The 18,739-nt window shown below is 38.5% G+C and overlaps 1 protein-coding gene across 1 annotated transcript in view; it reads left to right on the top strand.

The window, feature by feature from the left end:
• The window catches only part of ADAMTS20 (ADAM metallopeptidase with thrombospondin type 1 motif 20), a 176,164-nt gene extending 160,598 nt beyond the window's left edge, over positions 1–15,566 (top strand). The window contains exons 30-39 of the mRNA XM_045001846.1: positions 1,407–1,580; positions 4,052–4,222; positions 5,242–5,442; positions 5,565–5,694; positions 5,863–5,957; positions 6,041–6,135; positions 6,550–6,683; positions 8,271–8,362; positions 12,371–12,475; positions 13,968–15,566. Coding sequence (XP_044857781.1) covers positions 1,407–1,580; positions 4,052–4,222; positions 5,242–5,442; positions 5,565–5,694; positions 5,863–5,957; positions 6,041–6,135; positions 6,550–6,683; positions 8,271–8,362; positions 12,371–12,475; positions 13,968–14,057 — 1,287 coding nt within the window. The 3' untranslated portion in view covers positions 14,058–15,566. The remainder of the gene's footprint in view (positions 1–1,406; positions 1,581–4,051; positions 4,223–5,241; positions 5,443–5,564; positions 5,695–5,862; positions 5,958–6,040; positions 6,136–6,549; positions 6,684–8,270; positions 8,363–12,370; positions 12,476–13,967) is intronic.
• The last annotated feature ends 3,173 nt before the right edge of the window (positions 15,567–18,739 follow it).

The following is an 18,739-nucleotide window of genomic DNA, read 5'->3' as shown; positions in this document are numbered from 1 at the left end:
TGGCAAATTCTTCATTTCAGCATCTTGACTTTTTATTGTTGTTTTGAAATTAACAGTTTATATAACAATCTGTCTGACACAGGCATGTACTTGTGATGAAGAATACAACATGAATACAAAAATGTGTATACAGAGTCTATTGTCTCTTTTACACTCTCATGTAGGCGCCTGGGAAGTTAATGATTATGTTACAAATGTGTCTGGAGAATAGAACCTCCACCCTTGCATCTGGGATCTTCAAATAAAATGAATTTAAAAAGTTGTGGTATACATCTTTCCTATTCAAATTGTATCAGATAATTTATTCTGGCTCTTTAAAAGGTGCACACTTTAGGAACTTTGCCAATTATGTGATTGGGGTGGACTGGGTATCCTAAAAGGAAACAAAGATGTAGAAAAAGGGGAAGAACTCTTTCTTATGATTTGGTGGTTGCTGAAGTCTTAAAAATATTGGATGGAAATGGTAAAATGAAACACAAAGAACATTTGTTTGTGTGTGAGAGAGCTATTTAGATTAGCATGTGAATAGCTAAGGTGGATCCCTTTCCTGCCATATGCCAAGAATATATAGGGGCAACAATAATAGAAAATGTATATGTAGAAACTTTTCTATTGCTTTTCTGCTTCTTGTTGTAACAATGAGAATTCCAATGCCTGTGTCTGACAGTGAGAAGGAACAGCAATATCCAATCAACTACTCTTAACATTTGCCCTGTTATGACCGACCCCTAGGGTGGCAATGCCTGACTAAGCAGTGCAATCTTCATTGGCTCAGCAGCAACAGGAGACTATCCCTATACTGTCAACTCCTGAAACATATTTTGCAGCATGCCATCTGCTGAGTCTCTCAGTAGTGGTTTTGCTGGCAGTCCAAGAACCTTCTCACCTGGTACCAAGGATTGCTAGTCAAAATTTGCCATCTACGGTGGTTCAGTGTCTGATACTTTAGGCATCATATTCAGTATCATTGAGAGGCAAATTGATATCACCAATGCCTTCTTCTCTTCTTGTCCCCAGCAGTCACACTGGTATGCTTTGTGTATGTCCCATCACCAGTACCAGGCTAGAAAGAGGAGCAGAAGTTATAGGAGACCAGCCTCTCTTACATCTTCAGTGGCTACCAGCTCATCCAGACAGCCTGGGAACTCCAGACAGCTGTTTTGATGTGTTTGTGAGGAGAGCTCATGATGAAGTTCTCCTTTAAGGAGCTGATTCCTCTGGTTGGGAGCCATAGAGGAAGCTCTCCACTTCTTTAAACCATGATTTGAAGTCTTCAATAGCTCAGACATAGGTTAGGGGTTTGTTACAGGAGTGGGTGGGTGAGATTCTGTGGCTTGCATTGTGCAGGTCGGACTAGACGATCATAATCTTCCCTTCTGACCTTAAAGTCTATGTATTTTCTTTAGTGCTCGGTGACCTGTGGAGTGGGCATTCAACAACGGGATGTTTACTGTCGGCTGAAAGGCAGGGGTCGAGTGAATGAAGCAATGTGTAATCATGATGCCCAGCCCCCTAGTCAGAAGCCCTGTTGGCTGCCTGCCTGTGTGCCGTACCAATGGCTGACAGATGAATGGCAAGATGTAAGTATGGCCTTTCAACTAGTGTGAAGTAACTGGCCTGCAAATGTGAACAGGCCTGCAAAATTCAAAAGCTGTGGCATGAAATTTCAAAGGCACTTTTTCTTTCTAAATAAAGAACTTGTTTGTCTAGAGTTGTAGGCATAAACAGTGCAGAAAGTATCAGCAGGTCCCTAATGGGGGAATTTAAAACTAATTTTAATGTAATAGTTCTCTCTCTCTTCAATCTCATGTAAACCATATGTAGTGTAGAATATGTTTAACAGTGGAGGCCTCAAAAATCAGAAACTATAAAAGAATCACCTTTTAAGAATAGAAAAAATCTACAGGGAATGTCATGAAAGATGAAGTATTCAGTAGACACTCCAAGGATAAAATCCTTTTGGGAACATTTCTTTCCACAATGGGAAGTTCTGCAATGTGAAGATTTGCCTTTAAAAATAAGAAATAAAATAAAACATGGCATACCCATTTAAGAAAATCCAAAGGCATAGAATTGTAGATGGTTTTGATATTATAGTAACTGTAAAAAATAAATAAGTAAAAATGTGAAGCAACTATTGCGGATAATTAAAAAAAGAAGCATAGCCAGGAAAATGCACAGGTAGCCTAGCTGTTATGTAATGTTAATTTATAACCTGATCCTCAAGGATGGTGCCTCTTAGAATCAGGCTACTAGGGGAACAAAGTCCCAAATCTGGGTATGATGATTTTTAAACTTAAATGAGGCAATATTTATACTGTAAAAGTATAGTCCTCTTGACTTGCTATTACTGTACATGCCATAAACCACAGATAATCCACAGATCACTTGCTGGTGGCTTGGAAAGAGCGGGGTATTGGTCACATGATTCTGGCAAATTTTCCTGCTAAATCAATTACAAGAAAGTTGAAGATATATAAATACATTCCTACTGTCACTTTCTCATGTAAGCAACTGCAGCATTTGCCAGGGGGATATTATGTGATCAAGAATGGGAGTGCCCACATGACTGAGATTGGGAGGGGAGATGTCCTAGAGACAATCTCTATTAAACTGTGCTCCACATTGTAACAGAGTTTGAGAAACCCTGGTTTATAATATGAGAGTAATTGTAATCATTGAAGTACTATGATGTTAGCATAACAGAGAGGAGGAACCAAACTTTACACATACAGAACATCCTTGTGGTACTAGCCGTCAGTGCTAGCGTCACAAGAATGTTTTGCACATAATGCATGTGGGCACCTCGCCTGATGATGCTAATACTGAACCCTGGCTTCATGGGGAGTTGTGCACATGCACCCTTTCCTGGTCCATCCAGGTGAAGGTTGTTTTTCTTTAGGGGAATTATTTATTTCGTTTTCCTTTTCAAAAAAATCCTCTAAAAACATTTATCTGAACTGAGAATTGAAATGTCTGTTTTAATTACTTTTTTTTAAAAAATTCATCATCTAGCTTCATTTGCTCCCACATGTCTTCCTTTGCCATTTTCTAGTCTTTATGCTTCAGCTTCCCTGTATTGTGCTTTCAATGTCCCTCTTCTATCCTTGGGTGTCTCTGCTCCTCATCAACTGCCTCTTCCTCTCATCATCCCCCCGATCCCAACGAGCACAGTGCTGCCACCTCTCCTTCTCAGCCCTCACCAAAGACAAAGGAAGTGGCACTAACTTGACAAAGAGGTCCTGAGGTACCCACTATTGGAGTATTGGGATGCTGTGGTACTGGCACACAAGGGATGAATATTAGCCAAGACAAACATAAACATGATGTGCTAGCCAGTGGTGCAGAGATTCGCTAGACTGTACAGAAATGTTTAGGATAATGAGTTTTATAACAGGAAATACAAATTTTCAAGATTAAGTATGGATTTTCCCTTCTCTCCAAATGCTTGTATTTTTTTATTTAGAAATGCAGAGCTCTCAACTGGAAACATAAATGCATTTTGCTTTGCTCTTTCTTCTTGGTAACTCATTTCATGTTTGTTACCCTTTGTGTGAAATTCCTTTGTTCACATTGTCTCTGCCCCTTCTTTCACAGTTATATCCAATATTAATGGTTACTAACGTAAAGTTTGGATTCATTTTATCAAAACTCCTTTATAACTTAACATTTTCAAGATGTTCACTTTCTAAAGACCAAGTTGCCCAGCCTACATTAATTGAATGCTTATTGTTTCTTATCCTTTCACACAGAGGAGTCATTTTGACCCAGCCCCTTGTCCTGCCCTGACATTTTCTTCGTTTTAACCTCTGGCTCACCTCACATGTTACACAGTCATATACGAAACAATAAGGATGTATAATTACAAGTGCTGGTATCCGTGCTTTGAGAACAAAGTAAAAGGTTTGGACACACTAGGTGTTTTGTACTGAACTAGATAACAGGTTTCACTAGATCTTTGTTTCAAGGTTTTACTTGTGCACCAGATAGATTTGTTCTGTGAATAACCATTTTAAATGGTAAAGCTGTAATTTGTTTATGTCATACCCAGTGCTCAGCATCATGTAGGAAAAAGGAAACACGCCGGAAGGTCAAGTGTGTGGATGAAAACAAGATCCAAGTAAATGAAAGTTCCTGTGATCCTGCCACAAAGCCTCCATCGATCAAAAAATGCAGCATTGCTCCCTGTAAATATGTTGTGGTTACAGGAGACTTGTCACAGGTAAATGAATCATGTTGCTAACCAAATTTTCCTTTTGATGTTGTATATTAATATAAATTGTACATTCTGTGTAAAAATAATATTTTAGACTTTTCCCGCATGGGACATTCAGACCAGCCATGATTTCTTGTTGTGGTTCCAATACCACAATCCTATGTGGTTGTGTTCCACAATCCATTGCAGCCCTGGGTGGGAGGAATACTGATGGGTAGGTGTTTTCTGATACCTGTGGGTGGGGGCAAGAGGGACAATACTTAAGCTCTTCTCCTCTTCCCACTGCCTATGTGCTGCAGCCTGAGCCTGGGGGCAGGGCTGAGTACTCTTGAGTGCTGGAGGGCACCGGCTCTGACTGTTGGCTTCTCACCATCTTTAAGTGACTCTTCTCTGGAGCAGAGTACGGGGGGTAAAGGAATAGCAGGAACTGTAATGGGGTGAAATGGCATCAGCAGGAAGATAAAGGGAGCTTCTTCCCTTCTATGAGTTTTCTCCCCTTTGTTTGCAGCAGCCACCATGTTTTAGAGATTTTGCCATGATCTACTAGCCACACGTCAACCCACCTGAAGATTCTCAGTTAGAGAACAGCTGCTCCCCTTGGTCCTAACCACCACATTCCTTGTCTGTGTACTGAAGAACCTCTCCTGGCGCCTCATCCAAAGCCCCACTGAAGTCAGTGGGAGTCTTTCCATTGAGTTCAGTAGGCTTTACATTAGGCTCCTGCACCATTGGGCCTTTCTCACCTGCACTGTGTGGAGGTAATCGCAGAGCCAGGTTCCTGCCTTGGGACGGGGGATGGCCTGAGCTCCCACCTCCAAAGGCTCCATGAGTCTTGAGGCACAGTTAATATAGAGCGCCGTTTCTGTACTCTGCCAGCTCATTACTCAGATCTGCTGGGCCTGCATATCTGGGAATAATGGCTACTTCACCCCAGACTCTCACTGAAAAGAGGATCAGAACTCACTAACTATATATTCTGATGCTGCAACTATTATAGCAAATAATGTGTTTTGTTATTATTTCAGTGTTCAGCCAGCTGTGGGCTTGATTACTGGCAAAGGATCACATACTGTATTGGAATCCATACTATTCGGAATAATCGTGCCTATGGTCTTCGCTCGGTAGCATATCGAGATTGCCCAATAGTGCCTTCCCCACACATTTATAAATGTAACATCAGGGGATGTTTACAAGCAGCTACTTGGAAGGTGGGGAAATGGAGCAAAGTGAGTATAAATGTGCAACCTAAAACTTTACAGTTGCCTCAAACACAAAAAAGTTTACCAAAATTTATTTGCTGACAGTGTTAATGATTTATTTTCTTCTGAACTTCTGGTTATATGTGTAGTGCTCAGTAGCTTGTGGAGTGGGAATAAAAGAAAGAAGAGTAGAATGCATGACTGAAAATGGTTTATCCAGTAGCTTGTGCCTGTCACGTTTAAAACCAGCAGCCAGAAAGATCTGTCATGCAAAAGAATGTAAGTAATTGACAGTGATGATTATGTACTGTACTAAATGCTTTCTTGGGATATTTATGTAAAAACTGTAAAATAAATATCTTTGCAACACAAATATACACAAGTAGCTGTTCAGATTCAATTCTCAGTTCATGAAATATTGATATGGTTCAATCATTCATTTTTAAGGTGAAGCTTTCACTAGCTGCAAAGAAATCCAGATTAAAAAAAGGATTAGAAAGGATGGTGAATATTTACTTAATGTTAAAGGAAGATTGATAAAGGTACTATCAACATTTCTATCACAAGGGATGGGTTGTGAAATAAAACTTGTATTATGTAATAAGGGTTATATTTTTGGTTGTAGATTTATTGTTCGGGGATGCAGTTTGAGAATCCCAGAGAATATTTAACATTGGTTAAAGGTGAAGCAGACAACTTTTCTGAAGTATATGGATACAGGTATAAAGGGCTTGTTTTTAAAGTCAGTGCAGTTCTTACATTATGAAATGTATTCGGTACTTTGAAACTATAAAGCAGAGTTTTCCTTTATGGGAGCATATGCATAGAAATATATTTGGGCCCAATTTTCAAAGATGTAGGCATACAAATGTACATCACTAATGTAAATATATTTCCATACTGAATGTGTGTGTACCTGCAGTAACTGACCTTACAGATGACCTTTTATTATTTTTCAGTGAAAAGAGCACCTGGTTATACCAGTGTTGCAGTTGGCCCAAGTGTATCAATGCCCTACGATTCAATATTTGTTGTAAGATATTCTGTGCCTAGTATAAAATGATTTGATTATGATTCAGTATGATACTACTTTAGAAAACATATCAAAATAGAAACCAAAATGTGCTATTGCAGGTTACAAAATCCATACGAATGTCCTTTCAATGGAAGCAGAAGGCAAGACTGTGCATGCAGAAATGACTACCTTGCTGCTGGACACACTACTTTTAGCAAAATAAGAATTGATATAATCTCTATGCAAATTAAAAGTAAGTGTTTATATATTAGTATAGACCTCTATGTAATATGATCCTTCTGTTGGAATTTTAAAGTGACTACTATACATGCAAATTTAGGACCCAGTTGCGCCATTTCTATGCAAACAAAACTCTTAACTTCAATGGCACTTCCATGAATGAAACATAGAACTTCACAGTTCTTAAGCTTTCATGGGTGTCTCCTAACTGTAAAACACATGCATAATCTGCATGTGTCTGTGTTTCTCAAGAGAAGAACTAAGCCTTTTCCTATAGCGGATTACATGGATTTTGTTTTCCAAATCTAGAGATGTGTTCAAGGGACCTGTCTAAGTTCAAGGTGTGTTCAAGGGCCCAAGCTTTATGTTTATGTAAGTTGATGACGATCATGAACCAAAGGGATGAGAAGGGAAGTAGGATTTTGACTGACTGAAAATCAGTGCTTTTTAGTAAAACCATTAACTCTAACCCTAAATTTGGAGGTATGGGGGAGAGGGAGTGTGGTGTGTGGCTTATTGTTATTTTTGTTAATATGAATGTGTCAGGTTGTATGCATTCATATGGGGTCAACACTTAAAAGAATGTCCAAATTTACTTGAACTTTAGAATGTAAAACATCTAAGAAACTCAGTACAAAAAAACCCCAATTGTATTTATCCTCCCATTACAGAACACTTTTAAAAAAAAATTTCAGCACAATTCATAAATTTTAAGATCAGATGGGCCCATTAGATCATTTAGTTTGTTCTCCTGTATCTCACAGGCCGATTTCACCCAGTTACCTTCATATTGAGCCCAATAACTTGTTTGATTAAAGCATATCTTGCAAAAGGGCATGCAGCCTTGATCTGAAGACACCAAGAAATGGAGAACCTATCACTTCCCTTGTTAGTTTGTTCCAATGGTCAATCACCCACACTATTAAAAACGTGCACCTTATCTCCAATTTGAATTTGTCTGGCTTTAACTTCCAGCCATTGGTTCTTGTTATGCCCTAATCTACTAGTTAAAGAGCCCTTCTCGCCATGAGGAAATATATACACTGTAATCAACAACAAAAATAAAACCAAATTTAACATATGGACAACAAAATTAGATATTAAAACAAGTCATAAGAGTTCTTATTTTGTTAACATGCAGTTCTGTGAATTAATAAACTCAAGGTATTCATGCAATCTCTTAATTATTTATGTAGTTTTTTCTTCATTTAGTGGTGAGTGGACAGGGGTCTACTGTGCCTCTAAGTGTGTTGCATTTTGTAATCTAGCTGGAATATTTTCATTAATCAAACTTGTTCTCTCTCAATTTCCAGGCTTTAGGCACTTATTTCTAGAAATTATTTGGGGGAAATTCTGTGACCTGGGTTATACATGAGGTCAGACTAGATGATCACAATGATCCCTTCTGGCCTTGGAATCTATGAATCTATGAGACAACATTGTCACTATTACATGGATTTAATGAAACATGCCATTTAAAATGTACATGGAAGCAGTTTATGAAGCAATACTTTTGCTACTTTCTGCATATTGCTTATCTACTAATAAGTTTTTAAAGCAACAATTCCAGTGCTAAATAATTGTCATATCTGTTTATTAGCTACAGACCTTCTCTTTGCTCAGACTGTATTTGGGAGAGCTGTTCCTTTTGCTACAGCTGGAGATTGCTATAGTGCTGCCAGATGCCCACAGGTATTTATAATTTTTTCATGAAATTAACACTTAAGAAAAAGATCATTTTATTAGAGGTCTTAGTAGGAAGATGCAATAGGTTCTAATGTACACTCAATATTCTGTATAAAAATATAGTACATTAATAAATAATTGCTTCTTGCTCCCTTCTTTTCTATTCCATCATCTCTTACATTTGCTCCCTGAAATTGTATTCCTCAGAGCTGTCTCCTTTGCTGTCCCTCATGTTCCTGCTCCATGTATAAGTATCCAATCTGCTATTGATCTCTTGTGTTCCTGCCTCTTGCAGGAGGTGTTCTGGTGTTCTTCCGATGGGAAATACCCCTTACATTTTTTGCATGTTTTGCATAGGCTTTCCAATGTCCTTCTAATCCCTCTTTCCAGCTCTCCTCCCTTGCTAAGGCCTATCAAATTTCTCATTTCCTCTCCATCTCTTTCCTTCTCCCCTTCTTTTGATCCCATTTGGGACAGCAATATCAGCTAACTCCCCTTCTCTCTGTATTTTCTCTTGGTTTCTCTGCTCCTATGATGTATATGGCATGAGACATCCATTCATATAAAGAGTGGAGGAGCTGAAAGGCAGAACTTAAAGATAAGTCAGCCATTGGCCACTCAGCAGCAAAAGAACACTTCCCACCATATGTTGTGAGTTGCCTTAATGACCTGGGACATCACGAAAGAGGTCGGAAAACCTGTGTGGAGAAAGAGCAGAGGTCTAATAAATGCAGATACAATAAGGCATCCCAAGCAGGCAAATGTCATCCACTGGCCTACAACCAGCACCAGAATACAGTAATCAGAAAATTAAACCACAAATAAACAAAAATCCTCACAAGTGCTTCAGAGCACTGGCTACTGAAAAAAATATTGTAGGGCCAATTCCACTGACCTAAGTGGGCACAGCTCTATTGAACTGCCTCTCTTTACACCAGTGGTGAACATGACCTTTAATGACTAATGATAATGGATTCAGCTAATTGGGGATATATCTCTGCACTGCAGTGTTCACACTTACAGGAGATGCCTTGAAGGAGTGCTGCTGGTCTCTGTCCAGATCAATTGAACCGCTTCCTTCACACTCAAAGTTTTTTAAATCTGTTCCCAAGCCTGAATATTATACATGACAGGCAACTGCTGTACTATCAGTAGAATTGCACACATGCAACTTTCATTTATTTCTGCAACATGAGATCACTGTGGATGAAGTTACTTCATGAAATATTATGGGTCTATGATTATGGAATAAGCTGCACTCAATTTACATTAATTTTCTCCAGATGCAGTATTCCATAAAATTAATACATTCCACTTCTTTGATACTCAAAGGACTGCCTCACCTGTGTAACATATCAACATGTGCCAGTACACCTAGGGGTATGAGTCCTAAAAAATAAAAAGAGCAACTAGATATGAAAATATACAGAAAATAAGTTATACCAAACTATACGAGACTGAATTTTCATGATGTTTTCAGCATCTATATGAATCACAAGTGTGACGCTTGAATGGTGCATATGCATCACTAGTACCCTGAAATAAAAATAAATTCTTCATACAGTACCTACAGTCCTTTGAATGTAGTTTATTTTTGATAACGCTTGTGTACTATCATAATACAGGACTCTCATGAACACCTTAATGTTTACACCTTTAAACTAGGCTTGGAAGGATTAGATTTCAGTAAGTCGGTAAATGTTGATTTCACTATATACCACAAACTGAGAAAAAAGTATTTCCCTTCATGATCATTGAAATTTACAGACAGGCAAAATAAGAAAATTGCTGTTTGAAAACTTTAATAGAGTCAAAATCCAGTGATTAGATTTTAGAATTAAGCTTGTTAAAAATGGACTAGTGAATCAATAGGAAAACCAGGTATGATTTGTTGATTTAAGGTTATTCACTTTGTATATTTTTACATGTGATGTTGACAATTTGTGTTTTAATATTTATAAAGTTTTAACTTTTTGAATCTCAACATCTGTCATTAAATAATTGTCTGACCCCCTCAGAATTTCACAATTGTGAAAATTTAAATAGATAAAAATTGAAAAAAATGCTTAAAGATAAACATTGATATTATCTATCAAAATTATAGAAAAAATTAAAATTGAAATTCTGCCAAGCCTAGATGAAACCACCCAACAGTGAGTAGAACATATATTTACCGTGTTGGATTTTGGCAAAAGAATAAAACAGTAAAATGGGAAAGAGTCTTTCATTGCAGTACTGTATTACTGGAGCTGACTGAGATTTCGATTGCATAGTACTAATCTCATAGCCTTCGTCACTTTACAAAATTTAAAACAAGCACATTCAATACAGGTTTGATCCAGTTTTCATTAAAGTTAATTGCAAAATTTTCATTGGCTACTAGGGGGAGCAAGTTTTGGCACTGTCTATATGTGTACACACACACACACACACACACAGTATTTACTGACATGTTTGTTTAAAACATCAACCACAATATTGCATTAATGTAGTTTATTCAATTTCTGCAACTTGTCTTCCGTGTCACCATTTATTTTCTAAAGTGGAAAAAAATAGTGGAAAAAGGGTAGTATAGTTTCTAGTTCCGAACATGTTGTCTGTTCTAAAGTGTATTTCAAGTCCATCTTTGATTTTTATTTTTAAATACAAGTTTGCATATAAAAGGGCTTTGGAATCTATGCAATTCTCTGAAATTGTGTTTATTGTACAACTTTGTATTTAGCAGTGAATTTAATTTAAATATTTATTTGTATCTGTATTGCTTGCTTTTGTTCAGAGGTATATTAAGTATTATGTAAGCATGGAAGAGTGAGCTATCACTTCCAGAATAGGGTGAGGCACTTGATCGGATACTGTACTTGACAAAGGCTGAGAGTTGTTAGTAGAAGAGAAGGATGTGTCTGGAGTTGCCAGAGTGTGGCAGTCCCTGCCTATGTAGCTCCAAAAGTTCAGAACACAGTTTAAAATATTTATCTTTTGAGAAATTGTTGTTTCAGGTGTTGTAGCTGTTTTGGTCCCAGGCTATCAGAGCGACAAGGTGGGTGAGGTAATATCTTTTACTGGACCAACATCTGTTGGTGAAAGACAAGCTTTTGAGCTCCACAGAGTTCTTCTTCAAAGCTTCAGAAGCTTGTTTCTTTCACCCACAGAGTTTAGTCCAAAAGAAGATATTACCTCACCCTCTTTGTCTATCTTTAAGAAAGCAGGCCTCATTCTGGCAGGTCTCACATTTTTTAATACACAAATTAAAATAAAGACATCAGATTTCAGTTAGGAATAATAAGCAATCCATTTCAGATAAAATGTGACTCAAACCCCAAACATGAACCAAGCCAAAAAGTTTGAGGTTTTCAGAAAATCAGATAATTTTTAAAGTATTTTTGAAATTTGTTGTTGATCTCTCAAAATGTCTGGCTTTTGACCAGAATTGTTATTTGATTATTATGATAACTGATGTTATGTTATGTGGTATTGTAATTATGCCAATGATCTAATAATTGTTATTATTTAGCATTATTTCCCATCACCAGCAAACCAGAAATTACTGCAAGGATCGCACAAAAAACTGTTTGTACCAGAATTCCAGCAATGTCTCTTGATGAAAATGCTTGTTTATGTTTCAAATAAATATCAGAACTTTATGGATGTCTCTCTAATCTAAACTGAACTCCTGATCATTATGTTTTTGTCCATAATTAATTCCTTTGCAAAAACTATCTGGGAACATCACAAAATGTCTGAGTATTTGATGTAACCTAATTTTTTATTTTAAAAGTAGAGAAAAATATTAAAATAATAATTTACTCTTAAGGTACAAGAGATGGTGAGCAAGCTAAATGCAGTAAAAGGCTTGTGTGTGCCAACGTAGAGGTTTCTAGGCTTTTTTACTTTAGAAATACAAAGTTCAGTATGGAACATAAGGTTACAATGCAATACTCTAAGTAGTATTTGCTAATGATAAGTGTCTTAAAGTTTGTACGTAAGCTCTGTACTTTGTTTTTTTTTTCTTGATAGGGGCAGTTCAGCATTAATTTGACAGGCACTGGACTGAGGCTGTCCAGTACAGCTAGATGGATTGCTCAGGGGAATTATGCAACTGTTGATATACACAAATCCCAAGTAAGTAGTTTTGCATATTCTTTGTCCATTCTCAACTTGACTGAGACACTTTCATCTATACTTCAGAGCTGTAGGAAGTGGTGGTAGTGATTCAGTAGGGGCCACTCTTTGATCTCAGTCATTTCTGAATCAAAATGGTGTTCAAGGCCACTGATTTGTTTGAGGAGATGAGATATAACACCGAGGCCTGACAACTTGTGGTCACTGAAGATCTCATGTCATCTTTCATAAGAGTTAAGAGTGTTTTAATCCTGTTCTCCTAACAACATTCCAACCTAGGTAAGTACCTTTGTCCTATCTAGCTTTCCCATAAAATTTTAAGATGACACAGTGGCATTATCCAGGTGATAAATCGTTTTTACGATATCTACTGTTCAGAATTCTCATGGATCTTTTATCTCCTACAGAATTCATGCAGGAAATCGAAAGAGCATTAGGGTATAAATAGTATAAAACAGACATTGGTTAATTAACCACTAGTCCATACATGATTTTCGTAAATTTATTAAATTTCAGATAGCCACATGGGTATATATTATTATTTATATTGCAGTACATTCTAACATTGCACAGTTAGCCTTGCAATCTCTGAAGGTACACAGTGTATATGGGTCAAGAATTTATGAACTTGTCTATTCTGTAGGACAGTGCACGGCCAGAGGGCTGTAAATTGTAGAACGCTCTAAAGGATTGCACTCTAACTGCCCTGCACTGACCCTGTTGACACAATCTAATAGGCATAGGTGCTGACTCCGTGGGTGCTCCAGCCCTCAAGCATCCACAAAAAAAAGTTAGCAGGTGCTTAGCACCCACTGGCAGTCAGCTTCTCCACCACCCCCAGTGACTCCTGCCTGCCAGCGGCCCTGCAGATCAACTCCTCCCCATCCCTCCCAACACCTCCTGCCCATCGCGATCAGCTGTTCTGCAGCATGCAGGAGGTGCTGAGGGAAAGGGGAGGAGTGGGGATGGGGCACGCTCAGGGAAGGGGGCAGGAAGAGGTGGGGAAGAGGTGGGGTGGGGGCTGAGCGTGGGTGGGGATGGGGCCTGGAGTGGAAGCAGGAAGAGGCAGGGCAGGATGGGGACTTGAGGCCTGGAGTTGAGCACCCCTGGAATAAGTAGGAAGCTGGCACCTGTGCTAATAGATACCTATTGCCCTTTGACATAGTCCTATCTGAAACAGTGCTAAATTAACGTATGCTAGAACCTTTAGGAGGGCATTAGCAAGGTCTACACAGAGCAGTTAGAGTTCAACATTTCAAGGTGTCTACAATTTACAGCCCTCTGGTATATGCTGCTGCACTCTCTGGACAAACCCAGTGTGTTCATTATGGGTTCAAGTTAATTTGATCTTGTCTTCCAGATGCAGTAGTCTTCAGTGGGATGTGTCAAAGGTTCTAATGAGTCAACATTTTATTAAACTGTTGTGTGTAACTATGGCATTGGTAGTTTCTCTTGACTGAGTTCTCGCTATTTTTGCCTCTCTAATTTCCAGGATGGTACTAAAATATATGGAAGATGTGGAGGGTTCTGTGGGAAATGTATTCCTAACACAAGTATTGGTCTCCAACTTCAAATACAGTAAAAACCCTGAAGTGGTAAGAACATCAAAAGCAGGAAAATCTGTCTTTAAGGTGCAAATTCTAGGTGCTATTATTTTTTTCAGTCTTTCATCTCTGAAATGTTAATTTACTATTAAGAATTCCTTCTCATTTTCTTCAGTGTTCAGGGATGCATATCATTGTTTAATCATTTAGTGATTGGCTAACAGGTACATAAACCACAATCATAAACCCTCAGGTTTTAATAAAGAGGTATTCATTCAATGTACAGTATATACAAGCAAATAAAATAAAGTGCACTGATGTTACTGCTGGTAACACCTTAAACTGGACCATAATTGTAATACTGTACCTGCAACTAATCAGTGCACCTCATTGTACAATTTACAGTAAAATGCATATACTGTGCTGATTTTCTTGATTAACTATATTAAAGTGTAGAAAAGAAGCAAACCAATTCATAATTTCAACTACTTTCAGCTTTATGAAACCTGTTGGGAATTATGTTTTGTCAACAATTTACATCAGAAGAGTGCATCATCGATATACTTTTTCCTGATACAGTTTCTATAGGGTTTTGGTTTTTTTTCATTTCTGTGTCATTAAAAACATTCATTCTCTCTCTCTTTTTGTGGTGCTCAAACAGTAATATTAATTTTGGAAAGTGTGGTTCAAACTCTGTAGTCTCCATGAAAAATGTTAAACATCAAAACGCTGTTTTGTTGTGGGTACAAGAAAATAAAAGAACACATCATAGTTTGAAAATCTAGTTTTAAAACCCTACCTCTCACACAGCTACGTATACTGTAAAAGCAGTATATTGTGTATGTTGTACAATTTAGTATGCGGTTGTATAACTATACATATTTACTTAACCTCTGCCCACATACTCCAGACATTTTATTTGTTGGAAGTGGCTAACAGCATATTAACAAAAGCCCTATCTTGTCTCACTTCCACACCCAGAATTGCCATTGACCTTAGTGAAAGTTCTGGGTTCAACAAGGGAAGGTAGGGTTAGGCCAACGTGTGCCTAGTGCACGTTTTTGAGAAGTGCAGTTTAATTTTTCAGAGGGCAATAAATGCACATTGTTAAAAGTGCTTCGTCCTAGAAAAATGAAATGTACAGGAGGAAATGTTTAAATTTCAGACATGATCTAGCTGTTTGATTTGTTGTTTAGAATTAGTCCAAGTCCAGAAGTGCAGAAATAAGTACAGAATAAAGATAACCTGTTTCAGGTAAATTCTCAGGTATTCAAAATAAGATTTTCTACGTGCATAATAAGACACGTTATGTACTAGATAATTATAGGCATTTTTTAACTCTCAACCAAATATCAGCTAACTATTTATACGCCAGTGAGAACTGGTAGGTCATATGGCAGCTATAGCTTAGTTTTACCCACAAAGTGTAAGCCAAGTTAGGAATACATTTTAATGAAAGGCTATAGTGTACCACATACGTTTAAGCAGTTGCTTTTTAGATAACACATGTAGATGACTATTTTGTGATCTCTGTATCAGAAAAGTATTTTTGCACTATGTGCCTTATACTAGTTGTAAACGTGTATAAGAAATATATAACACTATTTTCCTAGAAATGTTTACATTTATAATTAAAACGTTGTAATTTATAAAATATTTATATAATAAATATGCTTGTGTGATTGACACTTGAGTACTTTTGTTTATTTTTCCCCACAATGAAGTATAGTATAGTATTCCAAAAATAATGAAGCTGTTGTATACCTTCAGAATAGTTCAAACTCCTAGCATCATTTGAGCAAAATACAACATATAGTTTAATTATTGAAATAATTGCCACACAATCAGTTGTATTCACTGTACAGGCAAACTGAAATCAGTATGTAGTGAGATTCATTTTTTAAATATTTTATTAAAAGACTCCTTTGTATCTAGAACTGTATTCATGTCTCATGGATTTAAGGCCTAATCCTGCAAATCTTGTGCACTTAAAACTCACAGGTGAGTTTGGGGAATACAAAGAACATAGTGTCAGAGCTACAGGAAACTTTAACGTTGGGAAGAGTTTACAGTACTCTGTTCTGTAGAAGAAAGAACTAATATTGTGGTGTTAGGAGTATGCTAAGTAAGGACCCAATCCTGCAACAGGATATTATGCTGTTTTATTAAGGAATCCTCCATGTAGCGGTCTTTAGTTGATTTAGATTAATCACAAGAATCCAGACAGCTTTACAGAGGAAGTGGCAGTTCAGATTATGGGCCACTACATTCAATAAAGAAACACTGAAAAGATGCAGGTTATCATCAGCTACTATGTAACTAACTTTTTAAAGCATTTTAGTGAATGCCTTTTTTGGATAATCTTAGTAAGGTTTATCCTTTTTTAAAGGATTTGGAATAATGACTGTTGATTGAAATGGCCAATTATAATAATTCAAGAACTATAAAGGATACAGCTTCCATATAACGATTCTCCATTACAAAAATCACAAAATGAACTATGCTTGTTCTCATTCCAAAACGTTGCTTTATGATCAAGAAAGTCCAGCTCTTCCCAGTTCATTGTCATGCAGAGAAGGTTTGGGCTAGATTCACAAAGGGTAAGTGTTGTGTTGCTGAGTGTCACAGTGCCTAGCTTTTAGGCAGAAAGAAAACCATTCGGATTCACAAAGCCTGAGTTAGGAATGTAGGATCCTTAAACAATGATAGGAGGGAGATGAGCACCTTATGGGCTTCACAACAGCCAGCACGCTGAGCAGGGGCCTAAGCTAGCCACAGGGAGATACCAAGGAGAGGATGTGTCCTAAGCTCTGTCCCCTCAGGGAGTTTAGTGTCCAGGCTAGAGAGAGAAACCTACCTTTGCTTGGGATTCTCAGCTGGAAACCCTCTCCTGGAGTCAGGAGCTTATAGCATTTCTTGCAAGAAGCCAGGGGGGAGGGGAAGAGAATGACTTTGTAGCCTAATGGGTAGGGCATTTACCTCAGAGGTGGGAGCCCCAGTAGCCAATGGCTATTTATTTATTTATCTAACTTAGAACAGCTTTGCCAGGAGACACTGAGGCACCCTCACATCAGAATGTCCCATAGGCCGATTGTTAGGGCACTTGCCTGAGAAGTGGCAGCTCTAAGTTCAAATCCCTTCTCATCAGGCAGAGGCGGGACTTGAATGGAGGTCTCCCATTCCCTGGGTGTGTACCCTAACCACTGGGCTAAAGGTTATAGGGGAGCTCCTCCTGCTGCCTGTTTTGTGTGGAGTTAGGCAGCCTCTGAGTGTCCCTACTGTATTGGGCCCTGTATGTGAGTTAGGCAGAGGAGTGTCTATCTTCCCCCAGTTTGTGAATCATTCTGGGCTCAAGACAGCCGGATGGCTAGAGAGAGGCTACAGTGCACATGCTGAGAGGCACAAACACAGGTGCCAAGGGAACTTTTACTGCCAACATTTAGGCTCCGAGCAAATTTAGGCACCTCCAGGATTAGAAGGCAGCTGAGTGAGGGTTCTGTGAATCCCAGTGGTGCCGAAATCTGGAAATTAGGTGCCTGAAGTGGCAATTAGGTGCCAAAGACCCTGTGTGAATCTAGCCCTTAGTGCTTAACATTGGGGAATCATGCTAGTGTATTAATATCACCCACGTACACGTTTCCCAGTAATGGCAGATTTTGCCTCCTGATCTTCACAAAGAGGGGACCCTCTACAAGCAGACATCACTCTTCCAGTGCAGGCAGGGAGACAGCCAGCTCCCTCAGTGGCAATCTGTCCCCCTCCCCAGGACTCCAAGGAAGTTGTTACTCAGGACAGGGATCCACAAGAAAAGAAGGGCTGGAATGGGGTAGGGTGGGAGCAGAAATTAGGCAGTGCCAGTCTGGGAGTGGGCAATAGCCACCAAAACTAGCCAGATGGTAGAAGGCATATAATGCAGAATTAGATTTCCAAAATGCTCCCAGTTTCAATAAGCTACAATAAAGTCATATTGTTAATTTTGGAAAGGAAATTTAGGTTTTTTTAAGCTGTATGATTTTTTTAATTTTTAAAGTGCCCCATTAGCTGATACTAGCATTGGCTAGTGCTCCCGAGTTTTTCAATATAGGTATGTTGTCCATCAGACCACACTACAATAGTCACCATTAAGTATCAATTTGCCTACAGTTGCCACTCCGTGGTATGAGATACTGCAGTATTCTAATGTACTTAATGATGGGAAATAAAATCAAAGCTATTACATTTACTGTGCAGATTGAAATTTTAATTAACTAACATCACAAGCTCAGGATATTTTCTAATTTATGGGGTAAATTCACCATTGCACCCTGACCCCATCACAGTGTCAAACTTCCTCAGGCTGGATACAGCGGCACCATTCAACATGCACTTTGTAATGTACAGGGTCTTCTGTGAGCAGGTCAGAGGGGAAGAGATGTTACTGGAGCACATGATACTCTGCTATAGCTGTTGCAACAGAGCATAATTTAGAGCAGGCCTAAGGTTGCTTTAATTTAGGCGGGGGGAATGGAGGAGAAAAGTGGCTTAAATGTTCTTTTGCCCTTCACATTGTAACTGTGCGTTCCAGTTCCTGGTGCAGGAAAGGAATAGCAGAAGATGCTCTTTATCTCAGCAGGGAGGGGAATTGACTGGATTTGCAGTTGATGGCCACCCTGAATCTTTGAAAGGTGCTTGGGTGCAGCCAGCCATGCGCCAACCTTGGGATGCATCTCCCACTCCTTCC

Source organism: Mauremys mutica, chromosome 1 (assembly GCF_020497125.1).
Source record: "Mauremys mutica isolate MM-2020 ecotype Southern chromosome 1, ASM2049712v1, whole genome shotgun sequence".
Lineage (NCBI taxonomy): Eukaryota > Metazoa > Chordata > Testudines > Geoemydidae > Mauremys > Mauremys mutica.
The sequence above is the reverse complement of the archived record's forward strand: the minus strand, read 5'-3'. Positions and strand labels throughout refer to the sequence as shown.